The 13,650-nt window shown below is 49.7% G+C and overlaps 3 protein-coding genes across 4 annotated transcripts; 1 reads left to right on the plus strand and 2 right to left on the minus strand.

Annotated features, from left to right (window-relative positions):
- Positions 1-1,140: 1,140 nt before the first annotated feature.
- AAFC00_003453 (uncharacterized protein) lies at positions 1,141-3,009 on the minus strand (the record flags this gene model as incomplete). Of its 2 annotated transcripts, none has more annotated exons than XM_069342927.1 (5): positions 1,141-1,378; positions 1,457-1,970; positions 2,023-2,322; positions 2,376-2,744; positions 2,805-3,009. In XM_069342927.1, 5 exons carry the CDS (start codon positions 3,007-3,009, stop codon positions 1,141-1,143), a joined length of 1,626 nt encoding a protein of 541 aa, XP_069200734.1. The 2 variants fall into 2 exon arrangements, with proteins under 2 accessions (XP_069200734.1, XP_069200733.1); XM_069342926.1 differs by having other exon boundaries at positions 2,805-2,895.
- Positions 3,010-4,282: 1,273 nt separating this feature from the next.
- AAFC00_003454 (uncharacterized protein) lies at positions 4,283-6,377 on the plus strand (the record flags this gene model as incomplete). The annotated part of the gene is made up of 3 exons (XM_069342929.1): positions 4,283-4,494; positions 4,568-6,134; positions 6,231-6,377. 3 exons carry the CDS (start codon positions 4,283-4,285, stop codon positions 6,375-6,377), a joined length of 1,926 nt encoding a protein of 641 aa, XP_069200735.1.
- Positions 6,378-7,546: 1,169 nt separating this feature from the next.
- AAFC00_003455 (uncharacterized protein) lies at positions 7,547-9,180 on the minus strand (the record flags this gene model as incomplete). Its single annotated transcript, XM_069342930.1, has 2 exons — positions 7,547-9,086; positions 9,173-9,180. 2 exons carry the CDS (start codon positions 9,178-9,180, stop codon positions 7,547-7,549), a joined length of 1,548 nt encoding a protein of 515 aa, XP_069200736.1.
- Between the last annotated feature and the right edge of the window lie 4,470 nt (positions 9,181-13,650).

The following is a 13,650-nucleotide window of genomic DNA, read 5'->3' on the forward strand; positions in this document are numbered from 1 at the left end:
CCTAACACATTCATACTCCGCCACCTCCCAAGCCGAACCCCCAAGCCGCAGACAAATGAAGACTCTCTATTCTCCTCGACCCTCAAAAGCGAAACAACCATCCCAGCAGCTCTAGCGTTCTACACAAAGCACGCGAACGCCGACCCCTCGACAGTAACCAGCGGCGCGGGAAAGGAGTCCCGACTGCACTCTCGCCTCTCTCTTCTCTTCGCAGTAGGCAAAGACCTCGACGGCTGGCCGAATGTGCTGCACGGAGGGATCGTTGCGACCATCATCGATGAGAGTATGGGGACTTTACTCGTGCTTAATACCGGGCGTTATGGCTCTTCGTCTACATCGAGTACCAGTGCTGACGGCCTGCCTGCGCCTGTCGGGGCGCATACTGCGCAGCTGAATATCAGGTACGTTAGACCTGTCGTGACGCCTGGGGTTTGTCTTGTTGTTGTCGAGGTCACGAAGCGGGAGGGAAGGAAGATATGGATTAGGGCTGGAGTGTGGCAGAGGGTTGGGAGGGATGGGGAGGTGGTAGGGTGGGATGAGGGGAAGGGAGGGGGTGTGGAAGGGATAGCAAAAGAGAAGGGGGGAGAGGGGGAGATGGTCGAGTGTGCGGTTGGTGAGGCGTTGTTTATTTCTGGTAGAGGGGTCAAGTTATAGAATGAGGAATGATTCCAATTCGCTACACAAATAGAGAAGGATGGAGAAGACTGTTGGATCTGTTTGTTTCGTGGGCTTAGAGCATCATCCAATGGACTTCAGGGCATTGAAGGCCGTCTACTACTATATCCAACCTGATCACGCTCATCCTCTATGCGGTGGTTGGAAGACACCAAGACTACTTTACACTACAAATGGCGATTGAGGGCTCTGATGAGCATTAGTGTGGAAAGACGATTCACCACAAATCTCTCACAGTGTAAAAGGGTGCGCTCGAAAGCTTCATTTTATGATGTCGTATTAGTACTGGTCATATCGTGAAAGGTTCCTCTAGGCTATTCCATTCATCTCATCCAGCGACGGTTCCGAGCATCGGTACCATGAGATCATTGGGATCATATGACACAAAACCGGTCGGTAATCTTCCCATGATCTTCCCACAGCCCGGTGGATATGAACATCAAATATACTCCAAGGGCAAATACCTTACTGGACTCCAATTTGCGGTTTCTTGTCAACAGATCGTCTGTCATTATAAGGACCATCATATGCAAACTCATCACCATCATTTAGCCCTTTGACGGCGTCCGTATCGGTGTGAGTGATCTGCTCCAGACTCAGTCCACGAGTCTCCGTTAGGAAGAACCACACTCCTATTGCAATAACGAGGTCGAAAAGTCCCCAAAGGAGGAACGTGCCCCACTTTATGTTTTTGATCATGTATCTGGAGTGATTAACTAATGTCAGTAGAGGTACATCGAGAGCCAAGATTGTTCTGGCGGTAGGAACTGGTCAAACTTACGGGGTACTGATGCTGAAGACAAAGTTCCACAACCATTGGGATGCAACGCCAATTCCAATGCCAGACTCGCGGATGCGAGTCGGGAATATCTCGGAGACGTATGGCCAGGGTAGTGGGCCCCAGGAGAAGTTATAAGCAATAACAAACAGATAGATCAATGCGATTGTGGCAATGCCTGATGGCGTTACTGTCCCGTCTCCCGGCGCTGGATGAGTCTTGACGACTGCGGCGGTAGAGATCTGACATGCAGCCATGAAAGCAGCACCTCCGATGAGAATAGCTTTGCGTGGCACACGCTCGGCGACGAACAGCACGAAAGTGAGGCATGCAGCTACTTTGACTGCGCCGAAAATTGCAGTGAGCAAAAGATCAGAGTTACCTTTGTTTCCGACAAGGAGCTTGAAGTACTGAGGACCATAATATGCGAAGGCCGTTGCACCGGTTGCCTGCTGGGCAGTGAATACTGCAAAGGCAGTGCACGTACGCTTGAAGTTGTCGGGCACGGTGACCATCTCTGTCCACAGACGTGAGTATCATGTTGTAAGCGAGGGGAGCGTGTGGCATACCTTTCAATCGGAAACCTTCTTTGGCGGCCATTTCTTGTTGCACACCGTAGCGAATTTCTTCCATCTCCAGCTGTGCTTCGGGTCCGTCACTGTCCCGAATCCACTTTAAGCTTTCCCAAGCCTGCTCATGTCTACCTTTGGCTGTGAGCCAGCGGACGGATTCCTTGAGGGTGAACATGCCCAGTCCTAGCATAGCGGCAGGCAAAATCTGCAATCCGATAGAGATCTGCCATTGCTTGGTATTTGGAGTGTCAAAGTCTTGAGCGACTCCGTAGTCTACCCAATAGCTAGTGAAGATACCTTTGGCAAAAGGTCAGCATAAATAATGCCTGAGTGATTCATGAGACTCGTACCGAAAGTGTAGAAGAGTTGATAGAAGCTTCCGATCTGTCCGCGTAACTCCTTTGGAGACATCTCACTGGAGAACATCGGAACGACAACACTGCTGCCACCAAGGCCTAGACCAGAAATGACCCTGGCAACCAGGAAGGCTGCGAACGAGTGAGTATTAATCGTCTGGATGATGGCGCCAATACAAAAGACCGAGGAGCATATTATGATGGCAAGTTTGCGTCCAAGCTTGTGAGTAATTGGCCATACCACAAAACAAGCGACGAATGCGCCTAGTTGTTGCAGGGAATTGGCCAGGGAGGTATTCCTGGTAGCTTCCTTGGCTCCATATCCAAAATCACGTTCGAAGCTTTTTAGTGTAAGAACACCACCTGTATAAAGTCAATAAGCTTTCGCCATCCAAGATTTCCCACTCAATCTCAACGACATACCGACGATGCCACTGTCATAGCCAAATAAAAATCCGCCCATGCAAACGACACAGCCAAGCCAGTAGGCCCTAAACCTTCCCAGACGGGACATCATTGTGGCCGATTTTGATAGCGAATAGTCACTCTCCTGGTCTTCGTCGAGAGAGGCTCTGGGACCAAGTAAGGCAGTGGCGGGGCTGCTAGTAAAATAGGACTCACTATCCATTCTGAAGAGGAATGAAAGCGCCGGTGAATAATACTACCTCCTCACGTGTGAGCATGAGGAATCTCGACCCCAATCGTTGCCGTTGCTTTCACATTGGTCGCCCAGGATGATTGAATCCGAGCCGCAGTAGCATTGTGAGGTAAGATCCCAAAACAATCGGTCGCGGGGTGTCGCGTACGGATGTCGCTAGGTGAAGTATATCATAATGAATAGCTACGAGGAATGCTATTGGCTGTGAGGAATGCAGATCACTTCCATTGCACGATGTCGTGATCTTAATTTAATGCTTTCGTGGCTTGAGACAAAGAGAAGTTGTTTTACTTCCCGTCCTGAAGGGTTCATTAGGCAATAGACGGAGGTCCGTCCGTGTGACAGAAAACGTATAAGTAGGATTAAAGGGGAACTATTCGCACACCTTATGCCCTTTCCTTGAGGTTCACATTAACGGATTACAGACAATAGACTTTGGGGGTCGGTGTGCGGGGTGCGGGGATCAACATGACTCGTGTAGACGTTATCTCCCTTCTTTGGGCCCCATATTGCTGGCTGCACCAATGTTGGCTCGACATGAAACATGCAGACCAGGTAGGATGCCTCCTAAATGACACCACGCCGTCGATCGCGTCTATTGCAATCCTTTGCTAGGATGTTATTGGAGAAAATCATCTGACCGTACCATACCACCTGCATGACAAACTGTAGATTCGCCAAATGGTGATACAAAAAGGATCATACAGTATGTCATATGAACGCGCGTAAGCGTGCACTATAATCGACGTGGACGTGAAGCTGGGGCGCCCGGACGAGCACTTGTAGCCAGGTGCTGTGGTGCGTACCTTATACTTGTAGATACCACACAAATGGTCGAGGCACGTGTCGTAAGGAACACCACTTTATGTTTGTCATTGCTAGTCTAGCATACCTGAGTCGGAGGAGCTGTGGTGATAGTCCTGCTTGACATCGGAGATACAGAATTTCAGGCCTGGTGAATATTGGCTAAGTGGACTTGAGGTGGTCTGATCAGAGCGCTTTCTGAACATCAGAACCCTGACCATAAGCATGAGACTGTGAAGCTCATGAAGCATGGAGCCACAATTACCCCACAGGGTGCCGCCCATTACACATAAACTTGTACGATACGATCATCTACTCGTTACACCGATTGATCGTCGCTCACGAGAGCTGCCATAGCTCTCTGTTATCCCTTCTTCCTCCATGTCTCTGCAGAGAACTTTCTCCATGTTCAATAACATTCGCGCACCATACCGCAGACATGGCCACGGCATCTCAGGCTTCAAACGCAACCGCTGGCGTTCAGCAGAAACGCCCCAACTTCCTTGTCATCGTCGCAGATGACCTGGGCTTCAGTGATCTTTCTTGCTATGGAGGAGAGATTCGTACACCTAACATTGATAAGCTCGCCAGCAATGGCGTCCGTTTTACAGACTTCCATGCGGCTGCTGCATGCTCACCATCTCGTGCCATGTGAGTAGAAGTACAGCAAGAATATGTGCGGGGGACGAGGTTGGAACGAACGCTTATCGATTGTCTCTTCCAGGATCATGACAGGTACAGACCATCATATAGCTGGACTTGGTAATCTCATTGAATGGACCAATCGATCTGGACAAAATGCTCCGACAAAGGGCAATGCTAACCACTTTTCCACGGCTCCGCAGAGAGGTATGCCAGGCTACGAAGGTTATCTTAACGAGCGTGTGGCTACTCTACCTGAAATCCTCCATGATAACGGGTATCTGACTTTGATGGCGGGCAAATGGCATCTCGGTCTTACTCCCGAACGCAGCCCCAAAGCTCGCGGGTTTGAGAGAAGCCTGTCACACCTGCCAGCGTGCTCCAATCACTACGCCTACGAACCTCATCTAGAAGGCCAAGATGAGATACCAGGTTTTATGACCATGTCTTTTATTGCCCTGCACTCTGAAGATGGAGAGTACATCAGAAAACTCCCGGAAGGATGGTACAGCAGCAACGGATACGGTGACAAGATGAAATCTTATCTCGAGGAGCGTACCGCAAAGAAGGATGATCGTCCGTTCTTCGCCTATTTGCCCTTCACAGCTCCTCATTGGCCACTTCAAGCCCCTGATGAGTATATTCAGCATTACAAAGGCGTCTACGACGAAGGCCCCGATGTTCTCAGATTACAACGTCTGCAAAGACTGAAGGAGATGGGTCTCGTTGCACCTGATGTTGAACCTCATCCAGTCGTGGCGGACGAGGTCAAGGCATGGGAAGACATGACCGCTGACGAGAAGGCAAAGTCTTCCAAGGCCATGGAGGTCTTTGCTGCCATGGTTGAATGCATCGATGCCAACGTCGGAAAGGTTGTTGACTATCTCGAGCAGACCGGCGGACTGGACAACACTTTCGTATGTTTCATGTCTGACAATGGTGCCGAGGGTGCAGCGTACGAAGCCTATCCTACGGTACAAGGCCAGATGATGCAACATCTGCAAAAGTACTACAACAATTCGATGGACAATCTTGGACGTGGTGATTCATTCATATGGTACGGTCCGCGCTGGGCTCAGGCAGCCACTGCACCAAGTAGGCTGTACAAGGCCTTCACAACGGAAGGTGGAGTTCGCGTGCCTTTCCTTGCCAAATTTCCTGCCGACCTCAATGTACGTTCCGATGGTTTCACCAATGGTAAAGTCGAAGCGATGAGTTCTGGTTCGCATGTCAGCGTCGAAATGGGTAGCATCAGTGATAGCTTTGCCACTGTCATGGATCTCGCTCCCACCATCCTCGAAATGGCCGGTGTAGTTCATCCGGCACCGACCTTCCAAGGACGGGACGTTGTGCCCATGCGTGGTCGTAGCATGCTGCCATACTTGACGGGGGAGACGCGTAGGATACACGCCGAGGATCACATTACTGGTTGGGAGACGTGTGGGCGTGCTGCAGTACGCTGTGGGGACTACAAGATAGTCTTCACTCCTAAGCCTAAAGGCAGTGAGAAGTGGGAGCTTTTTAATTTGGCAAAAGACCCAGGCGAGATATATGATCTGGCCGAGCAAGATCCCGACAGATTGGCGCGGATGGTCAAGATGTGGGATCAGTATGTCTTGGAGACTGGCGTGGTTCCGTTAGCACCAGAGGTAAGTTCCATACGAGACCGGATCATATGACTCCAGCACTTCACTAGAGGTATTCATTGTGTTGTAGGTTTACTTGCTGACTTCGTCTCATTCTAGCTCGGAGCCTGGTTGGAAGCGACCGAGGCACAAATGCCAGAAGATGCCTGGATGGAATACGAATACTGGAAAGATGGTGCTCGCGACGAACCAGAGAAGTTCTTCAAGCACCCTCCAAGGTTCCAGAGAGTTGTCAAGCCAATCTAGATAGAGAAGGGCTTTGCCAAGTCAAGTAGACATATCACTACACATGATGCATTCAACCTCAATTCGATGTACCGTAGTGAAAAGACTCCTGATAGGTCATGTGACCCGCGGCGAATTTGCTGTGTTGCGACTGGAGGCACCTTTAGCCATACCAATATAAGCACATTATCCTCAGCTCCACGATGGATCATTTAGATCGAACATGAAACGGCCGACAATCGATGATCTCAGGACACAGAATGTGATTGACCTGTGATGCAGCATGTATCAAAATGTCAAAAAAAGCCTGCATCTTCCACGAGGAAAGCGGACGGCATTGCCATGAGTTGCAGCAGCAGCAACGGATGAAATACCTCTTTTACCAAGATAATCAGTGTCTAATCAGGGCGTGACAAGAACAATAGTTGAGCCTTAGGCATGAGCAACATGGCCGAAGGAGGGATTGACTTGCTGGTGGATAAATTCGTGAATTGAGCACCAATACTGCACGTAGACGAAACTGTTTCATAGACCCACGGATGAGCTAAACCACACGTTCTTCAGTCGGAGGCAGACTCATGTACTGGAGTGCGAGATTCTAATATGGATGTTCGATAAGGTGGCTAATTCTGTAATGATGCAATGCCTGCCTGCTTGACTGTTTGCCTGCGTGTCTGTTTCGATGACGAAGAGAATGGAAAACCTGACTGTGACAAGAAAGAAAGGAGCCATGGTACGTTAGAAGTAGAAAGCAAATTGGAATTGGAAAGAAAGAAGAAAAAGTATTTTGGGATCAACAAGACGCATGCCACGCTTTCCCGTGAATAAGACGCGCCTCCCGTGCACAGATCCAGCGAGCAAAATCTCGTTTGCGGCAGGAGATCCAAAACAAATAACAACAGAGCCCAAGAGCAGACCCCGCAGGGTACAGGATCGGAGACAATGAGTGAGTCTCGTATCGCCCATGTTGTGCAGTTGTTTGTGTGGCTGCAACGCTATTATTCGCCAACCACGACCGGCGACCGGCGCAACCTCTTGTCTCGGTTGATTCTCAAAAGCGCCCTAAACGCCTCCCCACTCCAGCCATGTGTAGTTACACCACCCAGTCACCCCCACAGTATGCGTGCTGATTCACCCAATATATGGCCGGACTCCTCGCTCTTGTAACGTACATACTACACCCTGTCTCTCTAGATCTCGACTGTCTTCATTTCCCCATCAGCAGCACCACCCTCAGCGTGCTTTTCATCGTCCAGCAACTTGATCTTGTTGGCTTCGGCGTCGATGGCGTCTTCTACGGAGGTTTTGGGAAGGGGAGAGTCGAGAGACATGAGGTTTTCGGCTTTGTCATCGGGCTTCAGGTTCTCGGTCTGCAGGGCTGGGATCGGAGTGGCGGCCTCTTCGGTTACTCTAGCGAGAGGAGAACTTACGTGACCTCTCGGAGAACTCGTGGCGGGAGCCTTGCCATTGAATCGCTGTGGGCTACGACCTCTTTCGTCGCTGTTTCTGGTTGCTGTGGTCGGGGATGCATATGGCGAAAAGCCGTTCAGGCTACCATACTCATTCGGGACTTTACTAGTCCTAATGCTTTTCGGTCTGGGTGCCTGCTTCGTGACTTTTCGGCCATACTTTTGATCACAACGCCAGCGTAGAATGTCCATGTAACTTGGCTCAACATTCTGGTTCTTGAATTCCCTGAGCTTGAGCTCTGCTGTATCCTCTTCGATGTACCACTTATCAGTGCTCATATCATCAGCGACAGTAGCGAGGAAGGCTGCCCAAGAGCGTGAGATGACGTATTTGCAATCATAGTCGCGGCCCATGAGAATGACCTGACCCCACTTGCCGGCAGGGCCTGGAGCAAGATCAACGCAGATGTTGTTGCCACCCCAGTCGCGAGCCATAGGGATCCATGCTGGGTGGACGTAGGCTTTTTGCACGGCGTTTGGCGGTTGTGAGTCTTGCTTGTTTATGAGTTCTTGACGCCAGTTCGCGCCAGGGCCAGGTTGCTGAGCGGGCGGTGGTGCCGAGGACGAAGCGCCCGCGAAGGCCTTGACGGGCGCCTGTGGAGGTACGTAAGCGCCGGCAGAACGGAGGTATTCATCGTTGATGCGAGCCCATTGCCGCCATTCCTGAACGATTTCCTCGCAATCAAGCAACATGCAACCGAAGATGACACCGGTAGGACGACCACCACGCTCCTGGCCATCATGGATCATGAGACTCTCGCGAACCTCCATGGGTAGAGTGCAATCCAGCTCGTGCTCAAGCTCGTTGACATCGTTCTGGGTACAGCCTTCGCAGAGGTTCTCTCCGACTTCTTCGTAGTTGGCTTCGCACCAGCCTTCGATGCGCCTCCACGAATGGCTGACGGGTGGCGGAGGAGGAAGGCCTTCGCTGAAGCTCTGCATCTGGATCTCACCATTCGCCATTGTGTCGATGGTGCCTGAGCTGGACTGCCTCTGCATCGTAGAGCGGGCACCGGGCGCGTAGGGTGAGGTGGGAGACATGGCGCCATTGGAGGCAGGCATAAAGCCTTGTGCGTCGTCATTCGAGTATGAGGTATTGAGGTCTACACTTGAATCGGCGGCAGTTGTGACTGATGTCAGAGGAGCGTGGCGGCTCTGTGAGAGAGGAGTGTGGGCTCCGGTGCGGTAGGGTTGATCAGGAGATGCATGGCGGTCATTAGAGGTCATGGTATGCCAAAAGGAACGCCATGCTCCGGTAAGGCTGTCATGGGACAGTGTAGATTAGTCGGTGCTCTCCATTTTGTGGTTGCTACTTTCAAGACTTGGGGTTTATTGCATGATACTTACTTGGCCATACCAGGCGGAAGATGAGGTGTCTAAAACTGCTTGCGCGTTTTGTGTCTTGGCCTGACAGATACTTTCGCGCAGATAGGCAGTGTTAGGAGGAGAATTGTAAAAGGGTGGGAAATGACAATTCTCGGTGTGGTATTTGTTCGCCGGTGTGGCAGAGGCGATTATGTTCTTAGAAGGAGAAGGAAGTAATGTGGATAGATGATGATGATGAATGTAGAAGGTGGGACAAGTCAAAGTGCACAACAACGACGTGAAAGCGTCAAAAGGGGAAGGGTGCAAGTTGCGGCGACCGACACACAACCCTTCTCTGTACCGAGAGCCCTTTCCGTCTAAGAACCACAGGGCAGGGACTCAATTCAGCACCCAGATCTCTAGTCTTTGCTCTGTGCAATTTGTTTTTGTTTTCGCTTGGATCATGTGTGATTATGGCACTCCACTGTCTTCTACTGCAGGCCAACTTTGTCGAGTTCTGCACTGCCGCTTTGCTTCTGCAAGATTGTGTTTGGCTTGATTTTGACTTTCGGTCACTGGTCAACACCTCAATCCAAGGCAGGGTCTGCATGCAAGACGCAACGTGAACCAAAAGCCAGTCAACCCGCTCCTAGACCTAGTACAGTAGTACACACGCACACACCACACACGTATATCTATCGCGCTTTATCACAGGCTTGCTTTTGAACCTCGCAACACCTGTTCGCTTACATGCGTATGCGACTCTGCTATCTACATTCCGTGCAGCTACAACACATGGGGAGCCAATGTCATTCGATACGTCTTCGGCTTAGTGCAGCCCTTGGCGTCCATGTCGCAGGTGACAAAGTACAACCTTCATCAGTTTGCATTTTGAAACCCGCAAACATCAGGTACTGGACCTTTAGGCCATCGAGACCAGAGACAAGCGCAGCAAAGCGTGGAGACCCGCTACAATGCCGCAAACGCTTCCGCCTTCTCTTGGCTTTCGCCCGTTGCCTCTAGAGTCGCACACTGAACCCGGCCTCGAGCCCGGCATTCAGTGCCTCTTTCCTCACTTCTGAGGCCAAATCCTGCATCTGCCCTGTTCTCCTACCGCCTGAACCCTGCGCGCGCTAGTGTGGTTGGAGTAGTGCATGATCCCATATCCTTTTACAAAGGAATTATCGTCTATCTTCACTCACCGAGCCATAGTCTTGTCTTCTTGATACAGGGGATCTTTAGTGTTTGTACATGGGTAGCTTGCACTGGTGATGACACATCTTACGACGCAGACTTATAAGGTATCGTACAGAGTCACGTACAGTATAAGGTAGTGCAGGATCTGTACAAGTACCTTGCCTTGCCCGTTTTGACATGAGGAAGCTGTTTTGCTTGACTTGAAATATGTATATCTAGACAGGGTACCCGTTGTGCCTTACAATCATGATGATTGTATCGCTGTCCAAAATGTACTATACCAGTACATGGCACATGGTGGTACTTCGTATCTCCAAATCACCTCAAAGGAATCTTACCTGACCTGTGACGCGGTCTTTTCAAAGTACTTGACGGATCCGCAAGTCGTCTCTTGGCCTAGACTCGGAAACCAATAATACAACATCAAGCTGAGCACAGTCTGTACAATGTAGTTCTGACATTGCAATCAGGTTCGCCTTCGCTCATCGGGTATTGCCAAAGACGTTCGATAAAAGTCTGCCCCTGCCTCTGGGTGCTTGCACATCCTGCTCTGACACTTTGACACTATAATCTAGTGGAGTTGGGAGAATGGTATACAACAATTCCATCATCCGCATTGACGCATGATGTCCATACCGACGACCACAGTGTACTTCCGTCGAGCATGCGAACGTTAGCCCTCCTGGACACCCTCCAAGAAATGCAAGATGAATGCTATGAAGCTTGAGAGTGGAGGTCGTAATTCAACTCGAACGACCGCCGAAAATACAGGTAGTTGCGGCATCACACTATCCTTATCTCGACAGGTTCCTCGAAGATAGGTACGAGTGTGGCTACCTAGAATATTTTTATGAGCAAGGCCCTTAGGAAACCTTCTCTTTTTGCCTCGTTCTTCGGGAAAATCTTGTGCTCATCCTTTGAGTACCGGCGCAGAGCAGTTTTCGAGACAAACAGCCTGACTTGTGTATTGGTTCGACGGGCATCCAGGAGATCGATAATGTTCACATTGACCTCGTTTAATTCCTATAGCTAGACATAAGATGGAGGTCCTGACATTGTTTCGTCAGGACTCTTGCCTTCTTGCATTGCGTGATCGATTTTGGGACAGGTCGTATGCTGACTTCGCGACACAGGTTTTGCCAGCGCTCTAGCTTGGTGAATTCAACACCATAGTGATGCTGGAACTCTAGATTTAGACAAGCATTTCGCCTTTTATGACATGCCTTCGAGTTCAACTTCCAACCTCTTTGTCGACCTAGTCTTTCAAACTCCTCGAGTATAGGGGCATTGGCATTATGTATGAAATCTGGAAATTGGCTAAAATAGCTGCTGGCGGTCATATTTCAGGAGGGGTCGGGAAACATGATGATACCTGGCTTTGGGGGAGTTTCACGACTTATTTGATTCATTTGCAGGTACTCAAGATTATCTGGTCAGCAGAATTTGTTGGGTCTTCATGCATCGTTCTGGCTTGTTGACTGATAAGGACCTGTTTTGATGCCGTGGCTCGCATAACTACCTAGATCTACGAAGGCTTGTACACCGAACATTCGACGCACATCTCACCTGTCTCAATGTAAAGAATATCGGCGGCTAATTGTTAGTGTCTCGCTACCAGCGCGGTGTCAACCATAGGGTGTATCCTCCCTTGAGAGTCTGTCAGGCGAGTCCGGATGTGTTTGATTATCTGATTATGCACCAATGACGCAGCGGATATTACGTGGCTCCAGCAAACGCATATCCCAGCCTGAATAGGTTGCTACCTAGAACTGATAGAGCTGAGCCACGACTGGCTGGTGATCAAATTGGTCCAACAAGTAGGGTAGTCAATCTGTCAACCTTACAAATCACTGAGCTCGTGTCTCCTTCGAAACTCTATGTCCCACCTTTGATTAGCACAGATTTTGATACCTGACTAATTGGTTGATAGAACACCATCCTCCTGGCAAGAATATCGTGGCCTCGACATTGCTACAAGGATTCTTCTGGGACATGATATGTCTCTGTATTGTTCCTCGCTATCTCCTAAACCCATAGAAAAACCCTGGGACGAGGTTCGATAGGATTAGCTAGTCAAGTTACAACTGTTGTTCAGGTGGTTCATTCAAGACGAACTTTTCGCCACAGTCTCCTTCCTGCGCCCCGACAACATCCTCTGGATTCCGATAGGTGCTTTACTCTGCTTCTGAAATTCCTCCGCAACACGTGTCAATTGTGACTTTACAAGAACAATCCGAGGGAAAACGGGTTTCTCTGAATCTGTCTCAACTTTGATGATTCCTGGGAACAGGGAAAGCACTACTGCTTTGTCGGAATCTTCTGTTTCAATTGCTCGCATGTCATCGGTATTGCGCAACTCCGCTGACGCAGAGGAACCAAAAGCTGTCCATATCTTTGACTCGGCCGCGGGAGATCCAGCTTCAAACATAACAGCACTTCTTTGCACTTCTCGCCAGAGTTCCACGACGTTGCCTGTGAGTAATTTTATGTCGGTCATGTACTCCTTCCACTTATCTTGCACTATGAGCAGGTGCGCGAACGCGTGAAATTCCTTTTCGGCAGTCATTTGCGCTGCAAGCCCTTGTTTATCTTGACTATCAGGGGCGCTGAATCGTAGCAGCAATGCACGGCAGAGTGATGCAGCTTTGTCGTCTTCGAAGGCTTGATCAACAAGCAATTTAGAAAGGTTAGTATTCCCTCCGATAACGTAAGTTGACAATAGAATATGCTTAGAGAGCAATTTACTCAGGATAGCGAGAGCGATAGCCATTCTCATATCCTTCGCGGCATCAGAGTTTGAGGCCGGAACAGGGGGGATGGGGTCGTCTATGTGCTTTTGTGCTTCAGCAACCCAATCACTCTGTTTCTGAGTCATGTCAGCTTCATTGACCATACTCTTGCTTTGAAAAGTTATTCACATGCCTCCAGAACATTGGGCAATACATTGACTCGGAAATATTTGTTTGCAAAGGTGACAGCATCTTGCCACACTGACTCTAAATGTCTATGACTTTCGAAAATCAGTAAACTGGTAGGTTTGGGGCTCTTAGCGTGACTCACAGCGATTGGGTATCGATATTGATAAGTTTCGACCCATATGATTGCCATTCCTGAAGCTCTTGCATAGTATCTTGCAGCCTCATAGTCACATCCCTACTTTCACTTCCTTTCGCGAACAAGTCCTTTTCCAATTTCGCAGACTTGTTTTCCTCTTGCTCCAAGGCTTCACTCGTACTGGCCAGTCTCTGGTTGAGATCTTGGATTTCCTTCTGGAGGTCGATTTCTCTCTGGTTCTGGGTGTCCAGCTTTTTGGTGGAGTTGGT

Source organism: Neodothiora populina, assembly GCF_041146345.1.
Source record: "Neodothiora populina strain CPC 39397 chromosome Unknown canker_contig_16, whole genome shotgun sequence".
Taxonomy (NCBI): domain Eukaryota; kingdom Fungi; phylum Ascomycota; class Dothideomycetes; order Dothideales; family Dothioraceae; genus Neodothiora; species Neodothiora populina.